The sequence below is a fragment of the Athene noctua genome, chromosome 14 (genome assembly GCF_965140245.1).
Source record: "Athene noctua chromosome 14, bAthNoc1.hap1.1, whole genome shotgun sequence".
In the NCBI taxonomy this organism is placed as follows: Eukaryota; Metazoa; Chordata; class Aves; order Strigiformes; family Strigidae; genus Athene; species Athene noctua.
In genome coordinates this window covers 14,631,002-14,644,559 of record NC_134050.1, presented here as the reverse complement: position 1 = coordinate 14,644,559, position 13,558 = coordinate 14,631,002, and the positions used below count along the sequence as shown (strand labels likewise).

At 36.1% G+C, this 13,558-nt stretch overlaps 1 protein-coding gene across 4 annotated transcripts in view; it reads left to right on the top strand.

Moving 5' to 3' along the window:
* The window catches only part of SOX6 (SRY-box transcription factor 6), a 380,340-nt gene that overhangs the window by 307,967 nt on the left and 58,815 nt on the right, over window positions 1–13,558 (top strand). For all 4 annotated transcript variants that reach the window (XM_074918734.1, XM_074918733.1, XM_074918732.1 and 1 more), the window contains 3 exons: window positions 4,057–4,206; window positions 8,108–8,288; window positions 11,124–11,314. In XM_074918734.1, coding sequence (XP_074774835.1) covers window positions 4,057–4,206; window positions 8,108–8,288; window positions 11,124–11,314 — 522 coding nt within the window. The remainder of the gene's footprint in view (window positions 1–4,056; window positions 4,207–8,107; window positions 8,289–11,123; window positions 11,315–13,558) is intronic.

Sequence of the window (13,558 nt, the reverse complement as noted above, 5' to 3'; positions counted from 1 at the left end):
TAATTTCTTTTTAGGTAGATGAACATCATTCAGACTCATAGTGACCTCCAAATTTCATAAATTCCCCTTAGATTTTTAGTTGATTACAGCTGGAATAGAGTTTCAGTATCAAGTGCTTAAGTCCATAAGCCTGTAAGTTCCCAGGTGCCTAAATGTGAGACTGCACTTGTCATTGCCTTAACTAAGACTTGCAGCATTTCAAAATCCCACTCTTCAGTGTCAGATCATGACATCAGAAGAAGCCTGGTTCTAAAAACTGTAAAACTACATCCTTGCTCAAGTAGCTTAAGAGAGCTGGTTTTCAAAACTGTTAACTATGCAGGAGCACTCAGTAAGTCAAAATCAGCACTACTGATATTTAGATGCCAGGAACTGGATTGTAAAAATCTAACATAGCGACCTTTTAAAAAAATAAAAACCAGGCTATATATTTTTAAGGCTTCTTAAAACAATCATGAATACTTGATGGTTTTGAATATCTAACTTGTAATCAAGAACCTTCTGAATCTGTGGTTGACATAACTGTCATGAAATGCTCTTCTCTTTATGTGCTAGACAGACATTGAAAAGAAGACATGTTTCAGTGTTTGAGGCAGGTTAATATTTTAGTTACTACTCAATAGTCGGTAGGTTAGAATTTCCATTGAAAAAAATCCATTGAAACTTTTGAACATTAAAAGCTAGCGATCAACATCCACTCATTGTTTGGGTTTTTTTCTCCCCCTTAATCATGCAAATAAAAGTTTCACAACCTGACCATCTCCAGTGTCAGGTCTTAAATTGCCATTTTGAGCCACAACAATGGAATTTGCAAAAAAATCCATTTTTCCCCTGCAATGGTGGTGTGCACATATTTTTCCAGACAGGCTAGCTTCCCATACAAACTGGCATTTAAAAGAAGTTATACAGCCTCCCAGTGCACAGGGCAGTGTTGCTAGCGCTAGTGCAAATTCTTGCAAGATTTGCACTCATTTGTGGAACAGCTTTGTTTTAAAGGCTAAGCAAACCAGAAAGCTGATTACTGTTACTTATCTTTACATTTGCTTTTATGGTGTAAAACAAATTAATAGAAATGCAAAGCTGAAGCCAGTACTATGACCTTGGAGTAACCTAGTGATGAATTATATGCACATGCATATATAGACAGCAAAATTTCTGTTTGTCTGCCTTTAGAAATATTTCTTCCTCACACTACCTGCAGTACAGCCAATACAGCCCTCAACACACTGGGAGGAGTGTATAATTCTAATTTTATTCTGCTTTTAATGTTTGTTTTTCCAAAATCAAGCAGTTTCCTAGATAGTCACTCTAACAGGCCTGCTTTTCTTGCTGCTATCTCTGTGATCCTGAAAGTGCTGTGAACATTTTGGTGGCCAGTCCTGCTGGGGCTCAGGTGCCAGGTCACTCCGACCGACATCACACGCCTCTTTCTTCATGTTGACCTTGAGACATCTGGTCAAGATACAGCCACACCATGGGCTGCAGATTTTAGAGATGATGGACACACCTTTGCTAACTTGTCATGGCTAACCGGGCTACAAGCTCCGTTTGCCATGTGTGCCCAGGTGCTGGCAGTGGCAGGGCTGCGGGGTGACCGCTGTGAGGAGAGGCAGCCGGGGCTGCCCTGTGCTGCTTCCAGACAGTTCCAGCTGGTTCCTCAGCGGCTCCACCCCAGAGCCCAGCAGCCAGGATGGTGGCACCGCTGAGAAAAAGTTCTCTGGAAAGGGAAAAATGCCACACAGACAGCAAGGAGTGAGGGACGAAGTGCGAGGAATAGCCCTGACGGCACCAGGCTGGAGTGGGAGGAGGTAGAGTAGTCGGCAGTGAAAGAGTGAAGCTCAGCCTGGAAAATGGCATGGATGGGGGATTTTAGGTTTTGCCTGTGTTTCTCACCATCCAACTCTGTTGTAATTGGCAACAAATTACATTAATTTTCCCCAAGCCAGGTCTGTTTTGCCTGTGATGGTAACTGGTAAGTGATCTCCCTGTCTTTATCTTGACCAACAAGCTTTTCCACCTTATTTTTTCCCTTGTCTTGTTGAGGAGAGGGAGGCAGAGAGCAGCTGGCTGGGCAGCTGGCAACCAGCCTGGCTTAACCCACCACCCTATCTATGCTGCTTGCCATCTTTGACTATTGACTTTTATCCTCTAAGAAAGACTGAATATCGTAGAAAGAGTAACTCATACCCCACCTTTTTAGCCCTGATGTCTTACCTGAAAGGGAGAAGGGAATTCTTTTGAACTTTAGCTGATAAATTTGGATTTGTTTTTACAGAGTTCCTTTTCTGCTCTTGAAAATGCAATACACGCTATATTATGGACTAAAGTTTTAGTCTACGTTTAGTAAAATCTAAATAATCTCCCCAGATAGTTGAAGTAGATGTTAAACAGGTTCCTAATGTTAAAAAAAAGAGGAAAAATATTTTAATAGACAAAGTACAGAACACTGAGAAAGCCATTATAATCTTTGGGGTTTCACTTTAAATTGTATTGTCTGTTTCCATAGAACAGGCTCTGATTATTTCTGAACTGAGAATGTGCAGGCCCTCAGAAGTTTGTGAAATGTGCTTCTCACTCATATAAGCAGAGCATTGTATTAAGCAAGCATAGACTGACCTGAAGAATATACTAAAAGAGATAAGATCCCAGTAGTAGGAGTTAAAAAACTCCACTTGCTATTAGAGTGCTTCATTTTCATTCTCCAGGACATCATCAAAAGCTGATAATTTTTTCTATTTTCAATTTTTCTAGTTTTCTAGAACAGAAAACAGTGGAACCTTAGCCAAAATATTTAAACACCATTGATTTCAAAATATTAATCTGTGATCCTTGTGTAGCCTCTGTGTGGTATTGAAAAGGGGTGGCAGGAAACAAATACACACACAAACAAGAGTTTTCATTTGTCACCCAGAGTTCGGACTCTGCCCCTCCTTCACACGTTTGTCTAGCCACTGAGTCACTGAGCTTACAGTATTGTGTAACTTTCATTGCTGTGGAGGCTTGTTATATTAGAAAAATTGTTCCAAAGAAAGCAACAATTATGACATAAGCACATCTGGCTCTTGCAAATTATTCTTTATTAAGCTTTCATTTAATTACATGTGCTGAAAGGTCTGCTTTTGATTACTGTAATTTTTTTTATTTGTCCATCTGAATGATAGTAATGTTGGAAATTACATACAAACCACCTGGCTTTTTTCTCACTAATAAGGCAAAGTTTATATAGATTTATGTGTAGAAGAGGGATTAGGATCTTCCCTGTTTATGGTAGAAGAATTATTGCTGATGTTAATTCAAGGTGAGGGTTTAAATTTGGTCGCTGGAAGGAAATTAAACCTATTTGGTTTTGTTCAGTAAACACTTTGGTAGGAATATTTCATATTAATCTACAACTTTTTTATTATGTTTCAGTTAAACTTTTTGAAAAGTTCCATGGCGGTGTTTTTGTATTTTCATCACTATTTTTAAGCCTACATTCCGTATTAGTGTTTATAGAACTTACAACAATCACTATACACTGAGATGGAGACATACCCTGTTGCCTATTTTGACTTTCACTGCTGTCTAGGAAAGATGTGGCATTGCCTTTTGGTAGCAAATGATTGCTGTATCAGCTCCCAGTAGAAGTTCTAGAGCTGGTGGGTAATTTTGGGGTAAGAACAGAAAGACCTGAAGCATTGTTGTTTCTGACAGGAGTTTATATCTCCTTTTCATAAACAGCCTTATAATTTTGCCAATTTGGTTTTTAATATTCAGGCACAGTATAACCTTCTGCTCATTACCATGACCATCATTAGTAAGAAGGAAAAAAAAAAAAAATCACCTAAAAGTCAAATTAAGAAAAAAGATATTGGTGTGTATATTTTCCAGTCTTTTTTTTTTTTTCCCTTTTTGAAAATAACAAGGGAAAAGCCACCAAAAAAAAAAAAAAAGTGCTGAAAAAAGTATATAATTCCTTTAAGAGAAGAAACAGTAGAGCAATAAAAATTATGTACATTTACAGCTTCTTTTTTAGGAATTTTGCAGGAATATATTGTATATCTTCTTGTCTTCCAGCAACTGTATGCAGCTCAGCTGGCAAGCATGCAAGTTTCTCCTGGAGCCAAAATGCCATCTACTCCACAGCCACCAAATACAACAGGGGCACTCTCACCCACTGGAATGAAAAATGAGAAGAGAGGGACCAGCCCGGTAACTCAAGTAAAGGTATTATTCAGTAAAGAAAAAAGTCAGTGTCTGAAAAGGGCAGTGAAATTAAATGGTCTATTTAATTGCTTTACAGTTGGAAGTAGAGCCACATGAAAGTTCTTCAATATTCAACTAAAATGTTCCGGTTGAGTGCTGTATTATCAGCATAGAGAAGGGAAGAGAAAGAATTCACTTCTTGCTTCCAAAAATACCAGGCGTCCCTCTTCCTACCACAGGCAGCACAACAGATTCATCAGTAAAATGTGATATTTTCAAGATTTCAGTTTGTAATCTAGTAATGTGTATAAATGGCGTCCATTTCATGAATTGTTTCACATTGAACTTTTGAGTATCTTAAAATACGGTTCTAGCTTATATTGTTAGGGCAAGAGAGATACTGTAGATCTTCTAATTATTTTACAAATCGCTAGCTGTACTTATTCTACAGTTTTGGAAAAAGCCTCACAGAAAACTAAGATGTAAGTCAGGACTCCAGGGAAAACATTGTGTCACTGCAGATTGATTTGACTTTTGCTGATTTCACACAGCTGCTGACAACCGGGCTGCTCCTTGTTGGTTTTGCGCCACTGCTGAATGCTTGTGCCTGCTTATTCTCACTTGCTTGGAACCAGGCAGCTACAACATGGCATTTGCCAGCAGCTTGAAATGAACATCGCGCACCCCTTGAAATCTGTGGTGCAGCTAGTACCTTTGGGTGGAACAGGCTGGCTTTTATTCCTGTGTTCTCCTGTGGTTGTTCTGAATTTCATGAGACCAGATATGCTCAGAAACAATTTACTTCAAACTGTAAAAAACCCACCAACATTCAGATGTTTTACCAATTTGAATGATAGTGCTGTAAATGCAGAACTATTAAAATAGATCTAAAGAAGGCAGATAGTGACTTTGGAAGAGAAGAGAGAGAGAGAATGTGTTTTTTTGCTAGCTGCTAACACCTCACAGGCACACAGTCCTTAGCCTCAAATCAGCCTGGGAAGATTTTACTCACTTGAGGTGAGGGTTTCTTTTTTTTTTTTTTTTTAATCTTTTGACATGAGAGTAAAATATAATTCGTTTTTTCATTATCATCAATCATCGTGGTAAAGTGTGGGTGAGTAGATATTTCTGCCTGGGCTGATAAATTTCCATGACACTTTTTTGCTAGGCTGAGAGTACTAATAAATAAAAACTATTCCATTATGGCTAGATCTAACATTTATTTAGCAAAGCGTTCACTTTACTTAACTGTAAATGTGTATTAGTCTAATATTTTACCTCTTGTAATCCAATGCCAGGCTTGAGAGCAGTCAGTGAAATTTACCACATATGCAGAGTTTGTTACGGTCAATACAGAAGCCACCAAAAGCAAAGCCCAACTGTTTCAGCAAAGTTGCCATAGTATAGTGATACCTAACACCAGTGATTTATGGTATTGAGAATATACTACTGACTACTTTAATGTGAAAAAGTAATTTCATAAATGAGTGAGCCAAATGGATCTACACCAAACCAAACCTTTACTATACGAGTAAAATTTTCCCTGGTTAAATTCAAGCACATATCTCCTTGAACCAAGGCCAATACCTTTCCAGCTTTGTGGCCAGCTGAGTCCTATTACAGAACTGACCACATGCAAATTCTTGGGGGTTTCCCTACATAATTTACTTGAATGGACTGAAATATATATTAACAAAAAAGAAACCTTTTTATTCTTATTTTTACTAAGCACATTGTTGCACTGAAAATATTAAAGGTAAATTACAACTGCTTCATGTGGACAAATACCAATGAATAATGAAGAAATTAATTATTAGGATAAAAGCAGTCCTATATGTTGGCTTTGTGAATTATTACCTTTATAAGACATTACAGTTTTGATGGTCACGCATTGTTTAACAAATCCTCTGTATTTTCTTTGTTTTTAAACAGTTGTTTATATAAACTACATGTATTATTTATAGAAATAATGGAATTCTTTTACAGGAGTCAGATCTTTCAAAAAGTAATGATAGGGGCTTTTTAAGTCAGTGAGCAGAATGTTTTCCAGCTTTTTGGTTGCCTTGCAGAAATGAGAATGCTGTCCGTGAAGTATAAACAAACAGGTTCTGGCAGTACTTAGAGGGTTTTTTTCACATGGTTGTATCAGTCCTAGGTAGAAAATTATTTAGAAATTGAACACAGTAGCATAGGTTCGAATGTGTGCATGCTCACTGTACCTAGCCTGGCAAATTTCATAGTCTGAAAGGGGCTCTGAGCTCTCACAGAAATGTATTGAACCACTTTGTATCTGTGCAAGGAAACAGATGGCATGTAAACGTGGCCACGAAGCACAAGAATGGACCATGTCCCTTATACCTGCTTCTGCTTTCACTTGGACTCTGAACAGGTGTGGACATTTGTGCACACTGCAAGGTCAGGAAGAATAAAAATGTCATGCAGTTTATGAAATGCAATGCAATGAAATAGTTTAAAACTGGAGATACGATGGCATTATAAATACCTGTTTGTTATACTTTCCTGTTTAATACATTGTACCTGATCAGATGTAGTTTGCTAAATCACCGCTTGACATTAAGGAGAATGGAAAAGATGAGATTAGGTCGTGTATTATTGTATTCTGACATATTTCTAAGCTTTGAAGTGATCAGTGCAGTGTTTTAAAATATGGACAATATTCTCTTATATGCAGCATAATTCTGCTTTGGGCACATTTTAAATGAGAGATCTATCTTACTGGGCTCTTTAATTACAGAAAATCACTGGTTTACAGTTTTCAAAATGCTCTGTCTCATTTAACATATTAAGAAAAAGGAACAAACTCAAAGAATGGGTAGAAGGTTATATTGTGACTATCTATCCTGATCAAAGAAATTAATTGCTTGAATGCGTCTTCTTCCAAAAATTGAGATGTTTCTTAGATTTATTCTCCTATAGCACTGAAACAAGATATATGTCAGACAGAATTTCTTCCGTAATTGCATATGAAAAGTATCAAAAAATATAAAAGTGCTGATAGTAGATTTACATATCCTTAAAAAATATTCCTTGTCTTTATGCAAATAAACATACAGACACACTAAAGGTTGAATGCAGCAGAAATAACTACAGAATACAGAAATAATTACAGAAGTATTGAACAAGAAGCAGAATAGCATTCATGTGAAAAAAATATTGATTTTACATAAATCTGTCAAAAACAGATGACATTTGAATAATAAAATATTGTAAAATATATAAAATTAAATTGTGGAAGATAAAATCTATTTTAAAATGCATGTAGTAGGCATTCATTACCGTAGTACATCAAGGAATTTGAATTCAGTGAAATTCTTATCTTCTATTATGGGAGAACAGCACAGATTATTTTACTAAACAAAACATGCACTCAAAATAAGATGCATGGAATGTATAAGTTAGCAGCAGCATTAAATGTGGGCCAAAGAACTGTCAGGGTTTCCAAATGATTCTTTCATAGAAGTACTTCTGATTCCCTAGTTTCTAATACATTTAAAAATAAGCTACATAACTTATATTTATAGTGCCAGGAACTTTTCAAATAGAACCAATGCAAAAGCATTACTGAGCTGCTGGAAATTTTAAATAATTCTTTGTAAATGCCCTAGGTTAATTTAGATCTCTGAAAACACATTAGGAAATTAAGCTGTAATGTGAGCTAATTCAAATTTTAATTTGGCAAAAAGAACGATCCAGCCACATAGTTAATGTAAATAGAAGCATAACACAGAGAAATTAATGAGGTTTCCTTTCGTTGAATCTTAAAGGAGGCAGATAATTAGCTTCTTTTGTTATTATTGCTGGAGAATGTGGTATTGTCTTCGAGGTGTAAAGTAACTGCTGCTTGCAAAATGATGTGTTCATTTGTCTTTTCTTAATAATTATTTACATTAAACTCCTGTAGGATGAAGCAGCGCAGCCACTGAATCTTTCAGCCAGACCCAAAACAGCTGAACCTGTCAAATCCCCAACATCTCCAACACAGAACCTCTTCCCAGCAAGTAAAAGCAGTCCAGTGACAGTGACAAACAAGAGTGGCATCCCCAGCCCGCTTGGTGGATCTCTGGGAAGAGGATCCTCTTTAGGTAATTAATTCTGTCCTGGGCAAAGGAGAAAACTGGCAAGTTTTCTACGTGAAATCTCACCTTGAGCACACTTACTTCTGAATTAGGTAGATATCTGGACCTACATTTCTGTTTAAAACACGGAAAAAAAAATTGCAGGAGAGATTTTCAGAGAACTCTTGAATGCCAAGGCTTTACAAGAGTAACCAAAATGATGCAGCAGTGATAGGCATTGATAAGAAATACAGCAAATAAATATATAAAGTAAGAAATATGCATTCATGCATACAAATATATACACATAAGTAAATAGAGACGCATATATAAAATGTGTAAAAGAGGCCGTGTGAACATCTTCCCCAAAGACATGCACGTGTACATGCAAAGTTTGCCTTTGAATTTTGACCTCTGGATTAAAGAAACAAAAAAAAGTCTTTGCATGCACTTGGAGCCTGACTAGGTGCTAGAGGTACACACATAATAGCTCATGTGGTTAGTGTACCTGCACTGCAACATACCTTCAAATAAACAAGTTTTCAAGCACTTTGTTGAACCAGGGTCAAGGAACATGCAGTATCTCCATGGTTTACAGTAAACCAGAAGCCAGGCAAGAAGGTAACCCCAAGTGTGGTTTTCAGCTATTTAGCTCTGAGTTTTACCCAGAACAGCATTCTAAAAGAAATCTAATCCTCTGTATTCTGGGTATTAAATTCATTTTACAAAGACCATATGCTGAATATATATATATTTTTTTAACAAAGACAGAAAGGCTTCAGTCCAGCCAGTTTATTTTATTACTTGTTCATGTTTTTATTATTTGCTCACCCATCTGACAAGATTTTGTTAATTCATATGGTTCTAATAGGGAAATTTTGACCTGTGTTCAAGATTGTTTAATTAAGGAATAAATCTTATTAAGTAATGAAACAAAATTGATTTGAAAACTATGTATGAAGACTACCTTACCCAGTCAAGAAACAGAATCAAGAGCTGCAAAATGGAGATGATCAGCCTGAAAGTTCAAATAGTAAATTTTAACAGTGACTAAATACTTACTACAGACCACTTATTCAGAATCTGTAGCTCAAGTGTACTTGTAAAATATATAGAAACACTTGTGAATAATGAACAGATATGTTAAATATATACATTAAATATATAAAAATTATGATTTGTTCCATTCCCAAAACACTTGGGAACATCATGATCTCTGAAAGATACTTTCTGTAGCTAGCTAGATATTCTACCTGTCAATTTATTTCCAGCTATCACTGCACTATCTAACATTAAGTGGCATATCAGTTTGCAGTCATAGACCATTTCAGAGAAATGGCTAGAGAAGATAAACCTAAGGTGTGAATATTTTTCCTGTAAAGTCATAAAAACTTTTCCTCTCAATCCTTAAGTATAAAAGAAGCCAGGGAAACATTGTCAAAATCACCAAGCAATGTAGGAGCTTTTCCTCCATTTTTATGATAAATTTAAGTGCTCGAGAGTCTAAGTCTCATTAAAAGTCATGCAAATATAGTTCCCAGCTTACTTAAACTCCAGAATGGAAACTGGTTGCTGAATCAGTTCAGAGTATTGGAAATTTTACCAAGCAAGAATGACTCTTCTCTAATATGTTACTTTTATTTTGGGAAGGGATGCTTTATTCAGACAGAAAACATCACAGTTCCATCTAAAACATCACAATTTGCATCTCTTCTCGGGTAGACCACAGTATTAAATCAACTGTTTGGTCCTCAGGATAAAGCATGAGAAACCCTTAATCTTAACCTTTTTTATTTAAATAGAATTCAGTGTCCTTTGAGGTTGAATTTGCTGTATTTTACTCAGATAAATGAATGAAATAAAAAGAATATGAAAATTAATTTTGAAGAAGGATTCCAAGTCTTAGCCTGTTTGGTTTTGTTTGGTTGGTTTGTTTGTTCATTTGTTTTTTCTAGTGGACTATTAGTAAGTTCACAAATCTAATAAATTCAGAATTTTTACAAAATACATTTGCTTGTCAGGCAGATACACAGGTAATGCACAAACGTGGATTGCTCAGAATTCCCTAGCTAGAATACATATGCACAAGTCTATCCATGTGCAGTACAGAGGATACTCCCATGCAGGAACAGGCGGATCAAGTTAAGGCTTCATCACAGCAGCACTAAACCAGACATCAAATAATTGCTGTCTTTAGGTTTAAATAAGAAACGGTATCTGGGGTACTCGTCTTTACCTCTAGCATGCACTTTAAGATTCAACAGGAATGTTTTGTGTGAGTTCGATGTGTTTAAAAGTTTCCCTTTCTGTCCAGAGTGACAGGAATAAAACCATTTTTTCTCTACTGATTTAGGGCTTTACACTCATGTTAAGGTGATAAAAAGCTCTGTCCCCCAAAAGTAACTGGGACATTGAAAGCTAAATGTCTGGGGTGATGGTTCTCTCTATAAAGAAATTCTAAAAATTGACATAGATTTCATGGCCAAGTAATCAAGATTTCTTTCTTCTTCTTCTTTGTTCATTTTATGAATTATTATTAATACTTCAAAGGCTTCCCACTTAAGCTTCAGAACACTGTTGTCTTAAACACATTTAACTTTGAGCTTGGAGTCCATGAGTGCGCTCAGATACCTCCATATTAGGCTATGCCAAGCCTTCAGTGGTTGTAGTTGTAACAGCAAAAGAAGTGTACAGGCTTATCAATCACATCTATAGATTAACTCGGCCTTCCAGCAGACAGCATGTGCCACTCCTTTTTTGCAGATGTTAGCTGGGTGCAGCTCTAATAGTATGAGAGCTGAGTGCTCACTCCAGATTCTAGTTTGGATAATTACCTAAATAAAGTGTGTTCTCTGTTCATAGATATCCTTTCCAGTCTTAATTCACCTGCCCTATTTGGGGACCAGGACACAGTTATGAAAGCCATTCAGGAGGCTCGAAAAATGAGAGAGCAGATCCAAAGGGAGCAGCAGCAGCAACAGCAGCCACATGGTGTTGATGGAAAATTGCCCTCCATGAATAATATGGGTCTAAACAACTGCAGGAATGAAAAGGTAATGCCTCCCATTGCCATACTGTCATTCATTCCTCTTTTACCTGAAAATAGCTTCTTATTTTTATATAAAATTTCTTTTTGCCATCTCTTATTTCACATTAAATACACCTTGTCACTTCACAGTGCTGTGCTACAAACTTCTCTCCATTTACGTGACAGCATTCAAAAAAAACCAGTGCTGTGCACTTGTGATTAAGCTGTAAGCATGCATATAACAACATGGAAAATGAATTGGTTGAAGCTACCATTGTTTGTGGTCACTAGATTTTGAATTGTGCTTTTGAGAATTATTGGATTGATAAATATGGCCAAAAGGCCAGGTACGTACTAGCGTGGCTGAGCATTACAATGCTACTGAATGTATCTGAGAGTGCTTGAATCTGTGGCTCAGATACAACAAAGTATTTAGGCTCAAAACAATGCTTTTGGCTTGTGGTTTCAATGGAAAATTAGAGATCAAAGTTCTTTGTTGAATCTTGGCCGTAGTTTCTGAACTCTAAAATGTAATGGGATGCTACAATAAAATGGTAAATGAGAGAAAGTGGTGAAAAACATGACCAGCATTGAACTGGACAAAATAGCTAGCTGGGATCATATCTGAAAGGTGAGGAACAGTTTCTATCACACACACTTTAAGGATCACTCAGAGGACAAAGAAGTCTCTTGGAAAATTCTGTGTATCTGTGTTGTCCTGCTCTGTGGCCTTTCCAAGGTGTACAAGATCTGCTCCAGGAGCAGGTCTCTGTGTGTATAACAGAGACAGTGAACGCTGAACTGGCTGAGCTGTAGGGCAGCCCTTTTGATGAAGAATGTTCCTCTGTTAACCTTCCTAGAGGTGGTTTATGCTGCAAAAAATACAGCACACAAGTTGTTTTTCACCACTGACACAAAATGAGTTGTATACCACAATACTTATTCCAGTTAACTAGGAAGGGAAAAATAATTTTCCAGTAATCACTATGGCATTGGTAAATAGGAACAGTTATGATGCAGTTTAGTAATGAATAAAAGAAAGCTGACACATTCATTAGCCTAAAGCAACTAGTGTTTTAGACTATTTCCTGGAAAAAAAAAAAAAAAAAACAACAAAAAAAGAGAAAAACAGGTAGCTTTCAATGCTTATAATTCATTAATGAAAATTCCAATATATATCTGTATATTAGAGGGTAGGTTCTTTGTATTTTGGGGTAGGGATGGAAGATAATAATTATACTCCAAAGACTAACAGCAATTTTTAGTCCAGGTTGCATATAAGACTCAGCAGAATTTTAACTATATCTTAATCTGTGAATTTGATGATACTATGATCTTTTCTCAACCCACAAGGGAATACTCAGTGAGTAAGTGAATTGTAGCAAGGCACGGAAAGGAAAAGAAATGTTGTAAACAGACCCGTCAAAGATTGGTACATACCTTTTAATCTACACTTTATATTTTTGCTTGATAGGTTCTTTTTAGTACTCAAAACAAAAGAAATGCTCAGTGTCTACTAAAAAGATTTGTTAAACTGTTACCACACAGGATTAACAATGCTTTTACAAGACAAATTCAGAGGCTAATAGATATTTATTTCTGCTAGTGTTAGTTTAAATGTCAGCATTGAAAAACTCATTTAATACAGATCGATACTATGAAAAAGTATGGAAATTAATAACTGATCAAGCAGGCCATATTCAAACAATGCTCTAATTGTAAAGTCAGTGTTTGTCTTAACTAAGAAGTAGGGTACTAAAGCACAGTTATATAAATAAATGTCACACCTATTATCAGTATTAAGAGTTTATAAAATGATGTTATTTAAAAATGTATTTTATGAGTTTCAGTGGCTTGACATTTAAAAATATCTAATACACTATAAGGGCTATTAAAAGAATTCTTAACATTTGATTTGACTTTGAAAAGTAAGTATAAAAATGGTATCCAGTTACTTATCAGGTCTGGTCCCTGAGTATTTTCAGTACCATGTTTACATCTTGTATTCCATATAACAAGTTTCTATTTTGTCTTTTACCTGTTAAATCACAGCCAGTAAATATTTCAGTGAATAATCTGAAATTTCTTTTTTGTGCTAGTTGCTAGCAATACATAGATTGATATACAGCTTCCAGATTGAGGTTATACAGGCAGTCAGAGGAAAAAAAAATCTTTTTTACTCGCAAATATAGCAGAGTCAATTGAAACTCTTTAACAAGTATAAACAACATCATTCTCAAATGCCATCTTTTATGGGGAGACTTTTCAT